The following is a 20,370-nucleotide window of genomic DNA, read 5'->3' as shown; positions in this document are numbered from 1 at the left end:
TGGTGTATTGTGTGATGTAGGGGTCAGGTTTCATTTTTTTGTTTTGTCACCTGTGGATATCAAATTGACTCTACCATTTATGGAAAAATTTGTCCTTTCTTCACTGATGTGCAGTGCTATCTTTATCACAAATGAGCACCTATATATATATGTATGTGGGTTTTTTCTTGGTCTTCTGTTCCATTGCATTGGTTTTTTTATACAGACATGTGCCTGTATAAAATCATATAAATTATAAATCATATAAATTAATATAGCTTTATGAATAATCTCAATTTCCAATAGAGTAAGTCCTCAACTTAGTTCATTTTTAAGATTGTCTTAGTTTTACTGGGCTCTTAGCGTTTGTATTTTAGAATTAGCTTATCAGTTTTTACCACAAAAGGAAACCTGTTGGGAAATTACGTAGAATTGCATTGAGTTTATTAGATCAATTTTAGGAAGATTTGTTATTTACTATATTGAGGATTCCAGTTATTTACATATCTTTGCATTTATTTTGGTCTTTCTTTATTTCTTGAAATGTTATTTCCAATATTTTATTTAGAAAATTTAAACCTTTGAAGAGTTGCAAGAATAGAACAATAGACACTCAGTGTACCCTTTACCCAGGTCTATGAGTTGTCAACCCTTTATCACATTTGCTTCGCCTGTTATTTTTTGTCTGAAACATTTGAGAGAAAGTCACAGATACTGTAATGCTTTTATATAAATACTTATGTGCTCATCTTCTAGGAATAAGGACACTCTGCTAAATCACCATAAGAACACTCAGTTAAGGACATTTAAGGTTCACATAATACCATTATCTTAATGTAGGCTATATTTGCCACTTATTCTTTACATCTTTTATAGTTTTCTATATCCTTTGTAGTTTTTTGTCTGTTTTTCTGTCTGGTCTGGGGACAAATCCAAGAACGAATATTTTATTTGGTCATTTTGTCTCTTTAGTCTTCTTTACTCCGGAACAGTTCCTCAGCTTTGCATTCTCTGTCATGACACTCACATTTTGAAAGAGTGTAGAGCCTCCATTTGTGTTTGTATGACTGTTTAGATTCACATTTAGGGTAATGGTGAACATTTGGGCAGAAATATTTGAAAAGTAACGTCCCTCTTGGTGATGTTAAGTTTGGCCACTTAGGCAAGTGTCCAACAGGCAACTTTAAAATTGTGTAGCCTCCTTGTTCTCAGCAGAATGGTTACTCTGTAGTTCCAGCATTCTCTGGGGGTTACTGCCCAAGTCAGTGATTACTCTCCTAGTTACAAAATGGTGATTTTTAAAATTCTGTTGGCTTCCCCACATTTCTTAGTTGACCTCCTGTAAAGAAAAGCTTTTTCTCTTCCCTCCCTCCTTCCTTTCCTTGTGTTGTATCAATATGTCTTCTCAGATTCTTTCATTATTGTCAACTTGTTCATTTAGATTCTCAAAATTTCCAGGATTGGCCAGTGAGAGCCTTTTAACATCCTCCCGTGTCTGTTTCGTGCATCTTTGCTTTATGCGTACTGCCTGTCTTCTGCCACACGGTGGCCTAGACTCACTTGTCCTTCCCAGCCCTGCAGTCTGCTGTTTTCTACAGGAAGCTCGGTTGCTTTTCGTGACAATGATAACTAGAAATCAGCGTTCGAGTGCTCGGTGTGCTTCTTACTATCAGGCTGTTATTGATTCTAGGCATTTTCAGCAGATGGAACTGGCAAATGTTTAAAAAAAACTTAAATTTTATTCATGCCCCTATTTCAAAGGTAACAACATAACATTCTTTCTTTTTTTTTTCCGTATTTATGTCATCTTTTCTCCATTATGAGAAGCCCAGTTTCTCACAAAGTCAGTAAATTTATTCATTTCCTTAGTCTATAAACAAGTAGTTCATCCTTATCCACGGGGTATTTGTTCCAAGACCCTGAAACAGTGGCTAGTACTGTACCCTATATATACTGTTTTTTTCTTATACGTATGTGCCTATGATAAAGGTTAATTTATAAATTAGGCACGGCAAGAGATTAATAATAACTAATAATAAAATAGAACAATTAAGTAAAATAAGGGTGGCTTGAACACGAGCACTGCCATACTGTGACTGTCAATCTGACAACTGAGCCCACTACCAAGTGACTGACTTAGTAGTGGGGAGGGTAGACAGCACACAGTCGCTGGACAAAGGGAAGATTCACGTCCCAAGTGGGACAGAGCAGAAGGGCACAAGATTTCATCACACTATGCAGAACAGTGTGTAATTTAAAACTTATGAATTGTCTACTTCTGGAATTTTCCATTTAGTATTTTTGGACTGTGGTTGACCACAGGTAACTGAAACTGTCAAATCTGAAACTGCAGATAAGGTGAGACTTCTGTGCACACAAAATCTCTCTGTGATGTTTTATAACTCTTTGTGTGCAGGTCTTTATCAATTTTTTTAATTCAGTTTTTTCCCTGGGTGTTTGATGCTACTAATCTTTTACATAGTATTTTTTGTAATCATTTTATTTATTAGATGTTTATGTCTATAAAGAAATTGATTTCAATAGCTTTTTGTTACGTTGACCTTGTATTTAATGACCTTGATTAATTTATATATTAATTCAATTACGTTTGCAAATCTACAGATTTTCTATGGATATTCATGTTTGCAAAGGAAATATTTTATTTTTCTTTCCAAATTTTTAAAAATTTTTTAATATTTTTATCAGGTTAAGAAAATTCTTTTTCATTTCTGGCTTTAGAATTCTTTTCTCTCTTTTTATCTTGTTTTTGAATAATTAATTGTCAAATTTTATCAAAAGCTTTTTATGTATCTTTTCAGATCTTTTATTCTTTTAATATATGACATAATGATTATTTTTAATGTTAGACAAACTTTGAATTTCTGAAGTAAACCCAAAGTAGTTGTGATATATTAACCTGTGTCAAATAGTTTTGATTCAGATGGCTAATAATTTTTGGAGGAGGATTTTGAATATCTTTTTATGGGAAATATTGACTTATGTTTTCTTTTCTTATTACATATTGTCAGGTTTTGATATCATTGTTATTCTAGTATCATAAAATAAGCTGCAAAATTTGCCTTTTTTCCTGTTCTCTAAAAGATTTCCTTTCTTAAATGATTAGAATTTGCCAGTGAAGCCAGCTGGGCCTGGAGAGTTTTTTGTGAGATTTTATTTTTTCATTGCTTTTAGTATTATGTATTCTTGTGTTTCATGAAAGTTTGTATATTTTATCCAAATTTTCAAATTTGTTTGCATTAGATTGTCCATGATGTTGCCTAATACTGTTATTAAATTTTATAGAATCTGTAGTGATGTTAGCTCTTCAATCCTGATGTGAGTTATTTGTTCCTTTTCTGTTTCTTTCCTTGTCCTACCTAGATGTTTATCAATTTTAATGATCTTTTCAAAATAACACTTTTAGGTTTGTTGATACTTTCCATCATTTGAGTGTTTTCTGTTCCATGAATATCTGTTCCTGACTTTATTATTTTCTTTCTTTTACATTCCTGAAGTTTATTGAGTATTCTTTTTTTACAACTTGAAATGCATGCTTGATAGTTGATTTTTAGACTTTCTTTTGTAATGTGTGTATTCAGAGCTATAGATTTACGCTGAATTCTAAATTTGGATATTCCATTTTGCCATTGACATTCACTTAAGAATATTTTCTGGTTATTATTATGTTTTCTTTCTTAGGCCTGTATAATTCATAAGTAAGTACCTAAGTTCCCAATATTTGGGGATTTTCTATTTTTTGGTTAGTTGTCAGATATATCATAAAAATATTATAGCAATTCTTTGAGCATCTATATGTTCCCTCTGAGAGGATTTATTCTTTGCTTCTGATGGATTGATAGACTAGGAGCAGATCATTTTAATGCCGTTAGGGTCTAATAAACTTCAGTCATTGCAAGGGTTGGTTTATTTCTGATCACCTCTATCTTTAGTGTGTAGTATGGGGTTCTATTCAAAAACTTGATGTATTTACAAGGGCACCTCCTTTTTGGAAGGCCAAATTGCTACTTTTTTTCCTTCCACCTATGTGAAACTGCTTAGCTTTTCAGCTGTCCGTTTTGTAGTTGGCACTTGCTTCAAAGGGTAAAGGGACACCAGATGCTAGGAGCATTTCTCTTGCCCTCCCTCCTCTCCCAGGTCTCAGCTCGTAGATTTGTTTATCTTGGTATCCCTTTGATGCTTGCAAACAAATTATTAAAAATATTGTGTACAGCTTTTCTAGTTCTCTGCTGTCTTCAAACAACTCATTCTGGCATTGCTGTAAGCAGAACTTTCCAGGGGTGTTATATTTTAAGTCTGGAACAATATATTTAAGTTATCGTTCTGCTTGCTGGCTGTTTGGACAAATCAACTAAGCTCTCTAAGCTTTAGTTTTGTCACTTGAAAATGGGAATACTAATAGTACTTGCCTTAGAGAGTTACTGTGAGGCTCAACAGAGTATACCTATGTAAAGTATTAGGAACTGCACTTGACAGAAAATAAGGGCTATAGGAAATGTAGCTATTATTGTAATTATTATTTTTATTATCACCCACATCTAGCATTTTAGGGAGTTCTAGGCATACAGTTAGCCACTAAGAAGTATTGTTTAATTTTGGCTCTATACAAAAATTATAAAAGGTACATAAAAGTACTTTATAACAGGGTACAGTTCAAAGACCATCTTAGACAGAAATTAGAAGGTGGTGGTTTCAATATGTTGGCAGACTGTAGTATTTAGGGAGTATTATAACAGATCACTGCAGTCTGGTCCTTAGCTTTATGAATGTGTAATGCATTAATCGTAATGCTGACATCACTAGACTTGGAAATGATGACTCACACTAACCTATCTCAAAAGAGACTGCTACATAAGCTACACTTTTAGTGTATTAATTTAAAATGAAAGCTATCTCTGTCATGCCTTCTAAAAATTCTTGTTTTAGTATTACCAATGTATGCTTTCTTTATAGATACTCCTATTTAGGAGACTAAATTGTGGTTAAGAAGCTATTTGGTACACTGGGACTAAGGCAGGGTGAGAACTCCCCAGTTAGAAGAAGAGGAGGCACGCTTCCCCACTCTAAGGACGGCCTTGCCAGGGCAGACATGGCACCAGAACAATGATAGGCGGGCATTGGTGATAGTTTATCTCGTTTCCTTCATGTTTCTGGGGGATCTTGTAGTCGCACGGGTCTGTGCTCCAGTGCCATCGCTATCATTAGCAGGTGTGTGATCTTGGACAGATTTCTTAAATTCTCTGGGCCTCAGTTCCTTATCTACAAATTGAAGTAGAAGCCTGCCTATTAGGAGTCTAGTGATGATTAGATTGTATTATTAATTTAAGGTATTTTTATAGCTCCTAAAAGGTAGAACATGCTCAATAAATGATAGCTATTATACTTTTATCAAGAAAGCAGATTATCTCTTGATGCATTTTTTACTATCACGTGTCAATTTTATAACTTCACTCTTTAGTTCCTGTCTCTAACCTTTATACTTTTACAATTGCAGATGTTTCTCCTTTGGTATTGGAGAAGGTGCCTCCACCAGCCTCATAAAAGGCATTGCCCTGGCCTCAGGGGGCACTTCAGAATTCATCACAGGGAAGGACAGGATGCAATCCAAGGTGAGAGAAGGGCTGTGTGTCCAGAGGTAACACTCCAGACAACATGTGGAACAGGGAGGGGCAACTGCACAAGGCCAAGGGGCAGCAGCTTGCCTCTGGGATGCCTTTTTGTATCCCCAAGGCCTTGCACTATGTACCTACTGTGGGTACTTTTGGCCTCATGTAAAGGGGGCCCCTGTACCATCTGCAGAAATGGTATCTGGTCTATATGTAGCTGAAAGCCCAGGAAAGAGATGCCGAAAGAGATTGGGGCCTGTGTATTGAAGACCAGAGACAGAAACTAAGAGCTTTGGCTGTCATGATTGTGGTCCTAGGTCTGCACTTTAGGATCGAAAGAGGTACTATATCCGTCCTCCATGCAAGGGTACAAAGAAGAGAAGGAACAACTGTGATATGTCTAAGAGATTGGAAGAAGTGGTAAATTGGCGATTCCATTTGATCAGTCTGCACGAGGAGAAGACATCTGGTTAAATTTCAGAGCTCCTGTTTTCCACTTGATGCTGTCTCTTGTCTAATGCCCTTCTCCAGGGGCCTTGTCTCTCAAACATTTTCTTCATTCACATTGATGTTATTAAATCTTTCAGCTTTATAAGTAAAGCAAGAGAAATAATGCCCGTCTCCTAGTACAGCATTAAGAAGAAGGCATGCCGTGTGTTACACAGCATAGCACCTTCTACGTGATACGCACTCAGTGAACAGTAGCTCTCATTGTTTCTGCTCGTTCTGTTCCATTTCTTCCATTAGGCTCTTAGGACCCTGAAACATTCTCTGCAGCCCGTGGTAGGGGACGTCTCTGTGAGCTGGGATTTGCCTCCTGGTCTGTCTGTTAAAATACTTTCCCCAGAACCAACTGTCATCTTTAAGGGTCAGAGGTTAATCATCTACGCTCAATTGACTGGGGTGATGCCAGTGAGTTCCCATTCTTTTTCCTTCCTTTAGTTGGAATAGCTACCATACTGTGCTGACAATGTCTTTAAAGCTGGTGGGTGGATTTGGATGACAGGAAGAGATTGCGCTTGTAGGTAGAGCCAGCCTACACCCTTCCTCATCATCTGGGGCTCTGGTTTCCTGGGCTACCTGATTCTTAGTCTGATATTTTAATGTATTGTCTTAGGGAGCTGCCCCTGTTCTAATCATTTTCTTGGAGATTTCTTCCTTCCATCACTTTTACTTTTCTCTAATTTGTAGCCAGCAGAGACAACAGGAAAAGTATGCCTCAAGTATGCATTGCAGGGCAAGAGTTTTGAGGATAAGGTGACATTTTCTCTGCAACCCAAGCCTGATGCCAAGTGAGAATTCTGTTTTCTTTTGCTATTTTCTTCCATCCCACCCTTTTCCCCTTCCTCTCTTCTCCCTGTTCCTTTCTCTCTCTCTCTCTTTCTGTCTCCCCTCCCCCTCTCCTGCCATCCTTGGAGGTTGGATTTGGGCTCAATGTTTCCCTACAATCACTTTTTATTTCTAAGCCACCCAAGTCTTATCTCTTCTTATCTGACTTTTTCATCCCTCTGCTATTCCTAACTTTTAAGAGCTCAGAGCAACTGGCATGTGGATGATTTTCCTTTAGGTTCAGGAATTTTTTTTTTCTTTCAGCCTCACCATTCACCGCCTTGCTGCCAAGTCCTTTATCCAGACCAAGGACATGGGCCTCACAGAGACTCCAGCAAGTCATAAAAGCGAGGTATTGAACATCAGCCTTGAGTCTGGAGTCATAAGCTCCTTCACAGCTTTCATTGCTGTCAACAAGGAGCTCAACAAGCCAGTGCAGGGGCCCCTGACATATATGGACATTCCAAGGCCATTTCTGCGGCCACATTCCCAAGGTGAGTTTTATCTCATCCAAACTCATATGGAATAAATAAATGGTCCTGAATATCTGAGCACACTGTTTAAAGGAAAAGGTGGTGATACATTCTTAACTTGCCTTGTTTTTCTTGTCCTTCCACATATAGGATTTCTGGCTAGTGTTAAACTTTTCTGTCCTAGGGAACTACAATGTATCCCATTGGCAAGTAGGTTTTAAATAATCCAAGAGAAAAACCCAAACATTAAGACAGAAAGTGCACATAAACATTGAGTAATCAAACTCTCAAAATGTGAAGTGGATTTCTTTTTCTTAAAAGCAGTATTATTGAGATATAATTCACATATCATACAATTCACCCACTTAAAGTATACAATCCAAAGGATTTTAACATGTCATGCAACCATCACCTCAATCAATACAATTTTAGAACATTTTCATCACCTAAGAGAGAAAGTCCATTACTGTTAACAATCATGTTCCATTTCTCTTCCTGACCCCCATCTTTCCTCTCCTGCACCCCACTTACCACTTCTCCCATCACAGGCAATCACTTACCTGCTTTCTGTCTCTCTATATTTGCCTATTCTATCTGTTTATATTTGGCTATTCTAGACATTTTGTCCTTCTATCTACCTGTAATTTTATATCCTTGGACCAAAATCTTCCCATTCCCCTACTCTGTAATTACCATGCCTTTGGTAACCACACTTCTACTGTCCTTCCATGAGATCAGCTTTTTTAGATTCCTTGAATAAATGAAATCATGCAGTGTTTGTCTTTCTGTGCCTGGCTTATTTCATTTAACATAATGTTCTCCAGGTTCATCCATATGGTTCAAATGATAGAATTTCATTGTGTTTGATGGCTGATTAGTGGTCCATTGTGTATATATTCCACATTTTTGATATCCATTTATTTAGTGATGGATACCTAGGTTGATTCCAGGTATTGGCTATTGTGAACAGGACTACAATAAACATGGTAGTGCAGAAATCTCTTCAACATACTGATTTAAGGTCTTTGGCTATATATCCAGTAGGGATTACTTGATCATGTGATTATTCTGTTTTTAATATTTTGAAGAACCTTCATAATGTTTTCCATAATGGCTATACTAATTTACATTTCCACACACAGTGTACAAGAGTTCCATTTTCTCCATATCTACACCAACATTTGTTATCTTTTGTTTCTTTGAGTCTAACAGGTGTGAAGTGATATCTCATTGTGGGTTTGATTTGCATTTTCCTGATGATAATGTTGAAGATTTTTTCAGATACCTGTTGGCCATTTGTATGTCCTCTTTTGAGAAATGTCTATTCAAGTCTCTTGTTCATTTTTTAATTAAAGTTTTTTTTTCTTACTATTGAGTTAAGTTCCATGTACATTTTGGATATATTAATAACCCCTTATTGCACATTTGTTCTGCAAGTATTTTCATCCATTCTGTAGGTTGTCCTTTCACTCTGTTGATTGTTTTCTTTCCTATGCAGAGACTTCCTAGTTTGATGAAACTTATTTGTCTATTTTTATTTTTGTTGCCTGTGCTTTTGAGGCCATATCCAAAAATGTATTGCCTACACCCATGTCATGGAGATTTTCCCTTATGTTTTTCTCTAGTAGTTTCCTAGTTTCAAATCTTACATTTAAGTCTTTTATCTATTTTGAGTTAGCTTTTGTATATGATGTGGAATAAGGGTCTAATTGTATTCTTCTGCATGTGTATATCCAGTTTTCTTAACACCACTTATTGTAGAGACTGTCATTTACCCATTGTGTGTTCTCAACAACTTTCTCAAAAATTAGCTGGTTGTAGGTGTATAGAGTTACTCCTGGGCTTTCCATTCTGCTCCATTGTTCTATGTGTGTGTTTTGGTTACTAGATATTTGTAGTTACTAATATTTGTAGAATATTTTGAAGTCTGGTAGGATGATGCTTCTAGACTGTTTTGTTGTTGTTGTTGTTGTTTTATTTTGTTTTGTTTGCTCAATGTTGCTTTGGTAATTTGGGTGTTTTATGGTCCTATACAAATTATAGGTTTTTTTAAAAATTTCTGTGAAGAATGTCATTGGTATTTTGATAGGGATTATATTGAATCTGTAGATCACTTTAGGTAGTATGGCCATTTAACAATATTTATTCTTCCAATCCATGCACACAGGATCTCTTTCCATTTACTTTTGTCTTCTTCAATTTCTTACATCAGTATTTTATAGTTTTTAATAGAGAGACCTTTCACCTTTTTGGTGACATTTCCTCCTAAGTATTTTAATTATTTTGTAGCCATTATGAGTGGATTACTTTCTTGATTTATTTTTCACATTGTTATTGGTGTATAGAAACACTATGGATTTTGGTATGTTGATTTTGGATCCTGCAACTTTACTGAATTCATTCATTACATTTAATAATTTTTTGGTGGAGTCTTCTGGGTTTTCTATATATAAGATCATGTCATCTGCAAACAGGGACAATTTAACTTCTTCCTCTCTAATTGGGATGACTTACATTTCTTTTTCATGCCTAATTGCTCTGGCTAGGACTTTCAGTACTATGCTGAATACAAGTAGTCATCCTTATCTTATTTCTGAACTTACAGGAAAAGCTTACAACTTTTCCCTGTTCAGTATAATATTTGCTGCCAGATTGTCATAGATGGTCTTTATTATATTGAGATACATGTCATCTCTACATAATTTGTTAAGAGTTTAATCATCAAGAGATGTTAAATTTTGTCAAATACTTTTTATGCATCTACTGAAATGGTCATATGGTTTTTGTCCTTCATTCTGTTCATGTCATTACACTTATTGAATTGTGTATGTCAAACCAATCTTGTATCCCTGAGATGAATCCCAGTTGATCATGGTGAATGATGATTTGAATGTGTTTTTGATTCTGGTTTGCTACTATTTTGTTGATGATTTAGCAGCTATGTTTATCAGGAACACTGACCTATAGTTGTCTTTTTTTGTTGTGTCCTTGAATGGTTTTAGTATTAGGGTAATGCTAGCCTTGTAAAATGAGTTTGGAAGTATTCTCTCCTCTTTATTGTTCTGTTTAGTTTTTCTGCTACTTCCTAGGCAGCTTGTTTTCACAGAGTAGGGAGATGCAGCAGCTCAGTTGAAGATGCAGCAGCACCCTGTGTTAGTGTGGTGCCATCACAGCAGAGCCTCAGGGGTAGAAAAGCACAGTGTCTACTGGCCGCTGGAGCAGGATGCACTCTAGAGGTGTCTTCAGTTTCAAGTTGATGCTGTGATGTAGCAATGTGAGTTATGGGCAGCACAACATAGGTCCTTCTGTGCAGTAATGCAGCCATATGAACTCTAGGAAGCTCCCTAAACAGGGCTCAGGGCTTCTAAGGACTGTAGGCATCTGTAGAGGTAACAGGAAGTGTGGGGGGCCTCCTGCATACCTTTTCCCTGCATAGAGAATACTTCCTGGTTCTGAGCTGATCCTCACTAGGAGACTGGGGGGGGGGTGGCAGAAGCAGGATGTTTTCTTACCTTCTCTATGCAGCCATCCTGAGTGTTTGTGCCCCACAGGGTTTTGCCACTCCTTTGCTGTTTGTACTCCAGCACTCCTCTTTAGATTCTCTAGTCAAATGTCATCATTTATTTGTTGTTTTCGTCATTTTATTTTGGTGGGGGGTGACTGTTAGTCACCTCTAGTCAGCTATCTTGCTGACATCCTGATTAACCTTCTTGATAATTAGATGGTCAACGACCACACAGTTGGCTGATGAATAAGCTGGTAGTGTTAAGGAATGGGTGCCAAGTGCCAGGAGTATATCTGTCATAAACAAGCTGTCTTGATTAGAGAGATTGGGGACTTGAGGATTTGGGTCAGGTAAAGAAATTCCCTTGACAAAACCCCACAACTATATGCAAATATATTATTTCTAGAGGCAGGCTTCAAGTTGAGTCTTATATCATTCATGCAACATTTATTTCTTTAAACATTTAACTATTTTAATACCTATTATACATTATAGTACTTATTATGAGATATACAGTGATTTAAAAATGCAGTTCCTGTCCCCAAGAAGCTTATAGACTGTGGTAAAGGGTGAACATAAAGGGAGGGCAGCAAACAGATGAATGGATTTTCAAGGACTACAACATGGGGAAGCTCAAGGTATGTGAGACCAGCCAGGGGAGATTTCAGCCCCAGTTAGTGGTGGTGTGATAATCAAAGAAATCTTCCCCAAATAGGTGACATCTAAACTGAGACCTTAAGAGTTGGATAGATTATGCTTCAAGGAGTAGGGAACAAAAACATTCTAGGTATCAGGATCAGCATCTGAAAAGATGCATAAATAAGAAAGAATAAGCATTAATACAAGCAATGTAGGTGTTACACTTTGGCTGGAACATACAGGATCAACTGGAGAATGAGGAAAGGTAGAAGAAAACAGAGGTCTAGGGGTGTTGAGTTAAACTGTAGGAATGATCATTCATTTGATATGGAACTTACTGAGGATAATCATAAGACTTTGCAAGAAGCCCCATGGGCCAGGTCTCAAATTCCTAGGTGAATGATGAGGAAGGACCAAGAGACTGGTGAATGATGCTGGTGATAATAATGATAGCTAAAATTTGCATGAGCTTATGGGGTCTTTTTCTAAGTACTTTCCATATACTAAGTTAATTAAGCCTCACAACAAATCTGTAAGTTAGATACTGTTATTAACTTTATTTTTATAGTTAACTGCATGAAACAGTTTAAACCATATTTTGAGGGAGATTGAATGAGTTACAGCAGGGGGTTGATGTGGTAACTGGGTTATAATCATCACACCTATATCAATGTGAGAATGGTTTGAGAAGAAGCAAAGTTTCTAGGGAGACTAGATAGCAGTGCATTGTATTGAACCAGGAGGAAGAAGTGGTTTAAACTGAAGTACTAGCAATGAGTATAAAAAAAGAAGTAAACAGGTATTGCAGATTGTAAGAGGGTCAGTTTAGGGATTGATTGAATGTGAAGGTGGTAAGTCATTGAGGATGATGCCCAGACTTCTGGTTGGCTAACTGAGTAGATTATAGTATCATTTATTTAAGTTGGGAGGAAAAAAACAGGCGTTAGTATAGGGGGTAAAATGTTGAATTATTTTTAGAGCATTTTGGATTTGAGATGCCTACAGATTATGCACAGAGACATGTCAAGTAGAAATGGGTATAGACAGACTGAGTGTTCAAAGTCATGTCAGAGGTGAAGATACACATTTGGCAGTAGTTAACATCTAGGTAATAACTAAAGTCATGGGAATGAATGAGATTATTTAGGGGGCAAGTATAAAGTGAGATGAAAAGGGGATTGAGGTTGAAACCCTGAAGAACACCCAGTATGTAAGGGGTGGATAGCAGAGGGGTCCACAAAAGAAGTAAAAAGGAACCAATGAGGTGGGAATAAAAGGAGTGCATATTCAAACTAAAGGAAACTGTGTTATAACAAAGGGAGTTATCAAAGTATGAGATGTTACAGAGAAGTCAAAATAAAAACTGGAAAGGGAATATTGAGTTATATCAAAGAACTCTTTGCTGACCTTATGAAGAACAGTTTCGTCAGTGTGGTCAGGAGAGAACATTATAAAATGCCAAAGAGTAAATGAGAGGTGGGAAATAAGAAGCAACTTGCATGGGAACTTTTTACAAATGTTAAGCTGAAAAGTGGAGGGAATAGAGGGTGATATCTATAGAAGGTGTTGTAGGGTTCAGGTGGGTTCTTGTATGTTATATCTCTTTAAAATATTAGAATGGGGGAGCTTTGAGAATGGCTCAGTGTTCATAGGAAGGTGCCAATAGAGAGGGGCAGGGGGTGTATCTGAGTGGGAAGGGTGTTTGAGGAGGTGGGAGGGGATGAGATCCAGAACCTCACTTGAAGGATTCACTTCAGTAGGACCAGTCCATTCTCCCACTATTGTTAGGAGGTGCAGAAATGTTATAGGATAGATTTGTAGCTCATAGCCTGAGGAGCAAGTCTTTGGAGTTTCTTTCTGATGACTTTTCTATAGTTTTAGTGAAGTAGACATCAAGGTTAGCTAATGGGCTATAACAGACTGAAATTGGTAGAAGAGAGAATTTGAAGAAAAGTAGAAGGTTTGAAACAGCCATTGGGGACAATTGAAGAGTGGAAGGCCCAGGGAGAAACAGACACATTTGTCAAGGAGTGTTCACGGTCCGCTTTCGTTTGCATACTTTACCAAACTACTAAAGAGAATCGTGGTTTATGTGATGCATTTCAGTGTATTCAGCAGCTTCGGTATAAAAATGGTGGGGTTAGAGTGTGCCTTAATTTCAACAGTGGGGTTTTGCCAGAAAGTTGTGATGAACAGAAATTAGGTACATAGAATTGATAATCTTCATAAGAGAGTGGTACAGTCTTTGGCCTGAGATTTAGGCCTACTAGAGAAGGAACTATAAGATGGAAGGAGGTTGAGACCTGGAAGAAAAGAAGTGGAATCAAGGTCTTAGTGGTAAAGATGAGGTCAAAGATCAGAAAAATAGGAGTCCATGACTTTAGAAGCTGGAAAAATCAGGTACTATATATTAAAGGTCGTATTTTTTCAAATTTATTTTTTCCAAGTGGAAATATTCTTCATGAAAACCAGGTCGTTACGGCTTGGGAGGAAGTGGCTGAAGTAGAATGGAGTGAGAGTCATCATATTTGAGGAAGTCAAGAAGCTTTGCATTAGGGTGTTGGATGGGCTATGTATGTGGGTGCCGAAATTTCTCAAGGTGATTCAGGCCTTGCAAGGCAGTGGAAGTCTACAGTCTAGCCTTCAGAAATTTTAGTGGATGATGGGAAGGGACAAAGAGTATGGAAGGTGACAGTAGTGAGGACATGTGGAGGGTAGCCCAGCTGAGGGTGGAAGAGTAATGGTCTGGATGCAACCGACATTAGGAGCTGAGTACTTGGAGTGTGATACATTGAGCAACAACCATTTGAGAGGGAGAGAGGGAGAACAGTTTTGGGAGGAAGATATGAATTGGTTTTAAATTAAGACTTAAAAGGGAGAACCTCTTGTCCTGAAACTAATGATGCACGAAAGATTGTTTATTTAGCCTGTGTCAGGGGTTCTAGAGGACAAAAGTAGAAAGTAGGAAGAGAATTCAGAGGGTGAGGGTGGGTGCAGGAGCTGGGATTATGAAATAAGAATGGTCCAATAAGGGTGGTGACTGAAGCCAATGTGGATGGGAAGGTATGTCTGAAATTGTCTGCATCCTTTGCCCACTGCATCCTTTACCCACTGCAGTCCTAATGTTCGTACTGGTATTTTTCAGTTTTTCCCAAAAGTATGTGTTCTCCAAGGAATAGGAGTATGTGCTTCCCTGTTTATAATGAATGCATGACATACATGGAAGAAGGTTGCCGGGGCAGAAGTTGGATAAATGAAAATAGCCGGCAAGGTTTAGGTAAGCATCTTTACAGGTACTTTTTTTTTTTGAGACAGAGTCTCACTCTGTTGCCCAGGTTAGAGTGCCATGGCATCAGCCTAGCTCACAGCAACCTCAAACTCCTGGGCTCAAGGGATCCTCATGCGTCAGCCTCCCAAGTAGTTGAGACTACAGACAGGCACCGCCATCCCCGCCTACATTTTTTCTATTTTTAGTAGAGATGGGGTTTCACTCTTGCTCAACCTGGTCTCGAAGTCAATTGATCCTCCTGCCTGGCCTTCCAGAGTGCTAGAATTAGAGGTGTGAGCTACTGCATCATGTCTACAAGTACTTTTTCTCACCAGTATTTGTGTCACACATATAGGATTAGACACGGCCCAAGCTCCTAGTTGTAGCCCAAAGAAGAAAGGCATGCCTTTCCTAAAGTCCTACTTTAAGATGAAAAAAACTTGTTTTTCTACCAACAAGAACAACTTGGAAACTCACAATACAGGTGAGGTGGGCCTCAGTTCACTGCTGTGATCTATAGGGATTCAAGAACTCAGCTTCAATGCTCTCCTGTCTTTTGTCTTTCTCTACCTAGGAGGTAATCTGTTTGAAAAGCATCAGGCAGAAGGTGAGATTTGTTCAGTCTCTATGTTTATAAGGGTCAGTCCCGCTAGCTTCATTAATATAGGATCTTGAAGCCTATGCAGTGGAGTTGGGGTGACCCCTCGTTGACCAAACCCCATTGCCATCTCTGCTCACATAGCTAGCCTGCGGGCGGAGCCTTCCACCTGCAGAACTCTGGTGCCACCCTCTTTGCGTCCCTCTGCACTGATCTTCCTTTGACAAGTTGAGTCTGAAGCTCTTCTGGATGCTGTCTTTGGCTTTCTCTCTGTGGCACTCTCGCTATAGCCTGCCTCTGAAATTGGCACCCTCTCTGGCGTATGCTAAGGGGCCAGTAGCTCTGTAATTTCCCATCTTCTCTCTTTTTCCTCCCAAAGACGATAGAGAGAATCATCTTATACAGCTGATAGCCCTACAAAATGCAAATGGTTCTTGGGATCTGAATGAAGATCTGGCCAAGGCCCTAGACATGAGTTTGGAAGATATAACAGCTGTACACCCTACCGAGGTAAGATCCAAATGACAAAAAAAGGAATAGGTATGTTTTTGAGGGAGAGAGGTCAGTAATGAGAATTGGAGTGGGTCAGGACCCACCTTAGGAACGAGAATATAGGGGGCCATAGACTAAATGAATTTGCAATCAATAGAGATTGAAGGTTTTTCTACTTATATAAGAGCAGAAAGAATAAGGAATTAATGGGTTAGCTAATAGGAGTTGATGGTTTAGTGGCAATGGATGGCAAAGGGAAAGCAAAAATACTCTTCCACTTTAATTATATTCCCTATCAATCATCTTAGTTATATAACTAATATTTTATGAGCAATTACTCTGTGCTAGGCACTGTGCTAAGCCTTTAACATTCATGATCTTATTTATTTCTCACATTAATTAAATAGAGTAGATCCTCTTTGTGTTGCTATTTATACATACCCTGAAGCTTAGAGGGGTGTAATAATGCATGTGGGTTTATCCAGCCAGGCAGTGGCAGAGCCAGGTTCAATTCTACGATTATTTGTCTTCAAAACCACAAAGTGATAACGCCATTATTGGTCCTCTTCATACTAAAGGAAATAGTCCAGATATTAGAAAAAGTTCATTAAAGTTGGGATAGGTGAAGTGTTCATAGGGACCATCTAGTTATTCAAATGTGTTCAAATATGCTGACATGAATTACATTTCAGAATTTCAAAGTGATATGCTAAAACTTCTCATAGTCATAGAGAAATTGTTCAATATGAGGTAGGTGCAAAAACCTGAAGGACAAATAATCATTCTGAATGTTCCACATGTGGAAAGTAATTAAATATACCTCAAAGATTCTATAATTGCACTGTTTAATGTGGCTAATGCAAATGAGGAACTAAATTTTTTATTGAGTGGCAGTGTGCTATGATATAAAATACATATTGATTTCCAAGAGTATCAAAAAAACACAAAATATTTCATCAGTATTTATTTTATACCAATTGCCTATTAAAATGATATTTTTAATATATTGAATTAAAGAAAACATATTAGTAAAATAATTGTACCTCTTTATTGTTACATTTTTAAATGTGGCTTCTAGGAAATCTAAAATTACATCTGTACCTACCCTTATGTTTTTATTATAATATGCTGTTCTAGAACAAGTAATTAAAACAATAATTTAGAAACACTTGAAGGAGCATACGAGGATCATGAAATTTTAGTTTATATTCACTGACAAGAAAAGTCAGGCTGACATTTCCTTCTTTGTCATAGTAACCAGGCTAGTGAATCAAAGAAATAGACCTGGAGTATTTGAATTTCAATAAGGATTTGAATTTTTTTTTTAAATATTGACTAAGTACATGGACCAAGTACAAACCAGTTGAAAACCCATAACTCTGAATAATAAATTGATTTCAAACTTGAAACAGAATTTCAGACCTACCAGGCTCTGAATTCTCTGGAGGTTCATAGTTTCAGTGAAGATTTAGAAGAAGATGTAGATCAAGGCTCTCCTATTTGTAGATGACAAAACTGGGAGATAAAGTGTTAGATAAGAGGATCAGAATGCCCAAAAGACTTATGAATTGCAGTTTCCATGAGAAAAAAAACTTAGTAGGAACACAATTCAGGTACTATTTTGTGTTCCAAAGTAAAAGTACGGAAGAGAAGCAAAATAACTTACAAGCACTTGCACATGGAAATTGGAGGTTTTAGATGACTACGAACAATATAAATGAGTATATTTGAAACAGGATTAGTAGAGTGCGACAGGATTAGTTAGTTGAAAAGCTACAGTATTCTCTCCAGGTGTGCCCATTTAAGGAGATATATTTTTAAAATCATTATGATATTTGGGATGACAAGTGTGAAGATTCTTACTGCTTTGACATAAGCAGTCCTTATAAGGAAGAAGGGAAGGAATTGAGAATTTTGACCTGAAATAAGAGTGCTCAGAGAGGACATGATAGCTGTTTCCAGAGTTTAAAGGTCATGATACAAAGGAGGAATTTCCCTTTATCTGTTGACTCTGAAAACTCATGGGAGACAATTTTCTGCTCTGTGGCTAAGATTTTGTGTTGCGAAATATGAACAACATGCCCAGAATCTCAATTTTTGACCTTCGGTTCCACTCCATCAGTGCTAGAAGGCTAACTTTGGGAAATCATTTTACTTCTGTATGAATCAGTTTTCTTTCTTACAGATGTGGTTGATATTTTCTCATGATTTTGTTCAGGGTTGAGGGGGTTCAAATTTTTAAAAAAATATTAAGGCACTTTATAAAGTGATTATGTATGTGTTTCTCCTACCAGAGCTGGGTAATACTTGTCCAGGTATTTTAGGGGTTTCCAGCACTGTCCTGGTGGTTACACTGGATTTAAAACTTGAGACCTGTCTACTCTAAGACTTAGTGGATTGTTGCCCCAATGGAGGTAAAGAGAGACCAGGTAATTCCATTTAGTAGCAGTCTGAAGGATGGTGAGTGGAGAGGGAGTGAAGCTTTTTGCATGCTCTGGGGGGCTTCCTTCTCCAACTTGGGGGCTGCAAGGAACTCTCTGTCTATTGCACAGCTTGTGGATTCCTCAGGCTGGGCCACGATCCTGGCGGTGATCTGGCTGCATACCAATGTGAACGACTTGAAGTGTGAGTGGGACCTCCTGGAAAGGAAGGCTGTGGCCTGGGTTCGCATCCATGCAGGTAGGAGCACAATCCTGAGACCCGTCTCCTTCCCTTCTAGGAGACCAGCTATCTTCCCAGAGAGAGTCTCCCTGTCACCTTCCTCCACCACCCTGGTGCAGGCTTATTCTGGTCTTGCAGCTAGTTCTTCCCTTGGCAGGATGAGTGTGGAATCTTAAATTGGGGGTGTAGGGGGAGGTGAGTAGAAAGGGACAGGGACGTGGATGGGGAGTGTGAACTGCAAGGAGGACAAGTGGCATTTATTCTCCTCGCTGTCTCAGTCCTGAGTGCAAGACTGGACTAGAGCACACGTACTCCTCCTTATCTCACTGCTGTTGGGTGTTTCCGGGGCCAGAGAAGATTAAAGCAGAATCTGGGTGGTAAGAAGAGAAAAATCAGAGATACTGAGGAAAGATAAAAGCAGGACTCAGGGCAGATGGTCAGGGAGGGTCAGAGGACTCTCCCTGCTATGCCTCAGCCCTGACGCGTGTTTCCCCTCACCGCAGGCTCCGCCACGCAAGCACTTGTGAAAGCCGCTAACGCCCTCCTGAAGTCATCTGTGGATCCTGCTGTCTTTGCCTTCTGAGAATATCGTCCAGGGAAAGAAGTGCCTCTCCTTAGCTACTGCCACTTTCTTTACCATCTCTTCTGCTGTGATGTGGTTTTGTGTTTATACCTCTCCTGACAGTTTCTTGCTATTAAAGTAAAGGGTGCCCACCCCACCTTGCTTTCTTGTTCCAGGTTCCCTTTGCATGTGATCCTCCTTTCCTTACCATGTCCACTCGGACAAGTGACAGTGGTCCTAGAACCTACTCCCTTCCTTGGAGGAGTTCAAAGCATTCACATGCGGTAATGTTCCTCCCAGGTTTTCCAAAGTGACAATGTGAAAAATAGGTGACAAGGATTTCATCCTAAAGGTAGCAGCATTGATGTAAGGAAATGCATGAATTAGACAATTCTCTGCATTATATTTGTCTATTCAATTTCAATCTTATATACTTATCAGAACCATACTGGTAAGCTTTGAAGTTTTCCATTCTTAGGAGGAGGAGTTAGAGGGAGGTAGAAAGCCAACATCAGGATCGATGTAACTTCAAGATCACAAAGAGAGTCTCATGAAGTCCACTGCGAGAGTTGGCACTACTGGGGACCTTGTTGATTAATTCCACCCCTGCGTGCCTTTCCTTCCTGCCTATGAGACTTGGGTTGAATGACATCTATTGGAGACCGATGTTTCTCCTTAATCGTTAAACATCTTAAAGGGCTATGGAATGGACTCCTTAGTCCTTGCCTGAATCTGGGAGGCCTCTAAGTCAGGCTCTGACCTAGTGTAATAAAGGGAAAGGAGGGCATCATGGCAGTTTTACCTGAGACCTGAACCTGGATCCCTCACCACATGAGGAAGAAAGGAGCTCACGTGATCGCCCCAGACCCTTGTCTCACATACTGTATCCAAGTGCAAATGACCCTGTTTGATGTGCGGTCCTCCATAATAGCTGTTATATCAATATTAAATTACTAATTCTGCACTTTGTTGTATCTGGTCTTTCATAGATTTATTTATTGAACCTACGCCGGTTTCATCATCCTTAGTTTTCTGCCCCAGCTTTGCTGATGCCTCCACTGTTCACACCGTGTCCTGTCCCTGTCCCTTTCTTGTAGGGCGACTTCCTGTCTTCCATGAAGCCAGTAAAGCACACTGGGCAGAAGACTGCTGCTAGAATCCTGCCCATACATTTCAATAGTTATGTAATAATGACCAAATGGTTTAATCCCTGAGGAGCTGGTTACCCTCATCTGTAAAA

The 20,370-nt window shown here is 38.6% G+C and overlaps 1 protein-coding gene across 10 annotated transcripts in view; it reads left to right on the top strand.

Annotated features, from left to right (window-relative positions):
- The window catches only part of LOC105881616 (von Willebrand factor A domain-containing protein 5A-like), a 31,388-nt gene extending 11,294 nt beyond the window's left edge, over nucleotides 1–20,094 (top strand). For 3 of the 10 annotated variants that reach the window (XM_076002634.1, XM_076002635.1, XM_076002636.1), the window contains exons 11-19: nucleotides 5,492–5,606; nucleotides 6,351–6,515; nucleotides 6,795–6,895; nucleotides 7,197–7,426; nucleotides 14,695–14,826; nucleotides 15,173–15,301; nucleotides 15,392–15,424; nucleotides 15,795–15,925; nucleotides 18,460–19,018. In XM_076002634.1, the coding sequence (XP_075858749.1) occupies nucleotides 5,492–5,606; nucleotides 6,351–6,515; nucleotides 6,795–6,895; nucleotides 7,197–7,426; nucleotides 14,695–14,826; nucleotides 15,173–15,301; nucleotides 15,392–15,424; nucleotides 15,795–15,925; nucleotides 18,460–18,744 (1,321 nt within the window). In that variant the 3' untranslated portion in view covers nucleotides 18,745–19,018. Of the gene's footprint in view, nucleotides 1–5,491; nucleotides 5,607–6,350; nucleotides 6,516–6,794; nucleotides 6,896–7,196; nucleotides 7,427–7,953; nucleotides 13,969–14,694; nucleotides 14,827–15,172; nucleotides 15,302–15,391; nucleotides 15,425–15,794; nucleotides 15,926–18,201; nucleotides 19,019–19,071 lie in introns of those variants that run through there. The other 7 variants (XR_012919014.1, XM_076002639.1, XM_076002642.1 and 4 more) reach the window with 7 other exon arrangements.
- Nucleotides 20,095–20,370: the final 276 nt, after the last annotated feature.

The sequence above is a fragment of the Microcebus murinus genome, chromosome 4, assembly GCF_040939455.1.
Source record: "Microcebus murinus isolate Inina chromosome 4, M.murinus_Inina_mat1.0, whole genome shotgun sequence".
Lineage (NCBI taxonomy): Eukaryota > Metazoa > Chordata > Mammalia > Primates > Cheirogaleidae > Microcebus > Microcebus murinus.
The sequence above is the reverse complement of the archived record's forward strand: the minus strand, read 5'-3'. Positions and strand labels throughout refer to the sequence as shown.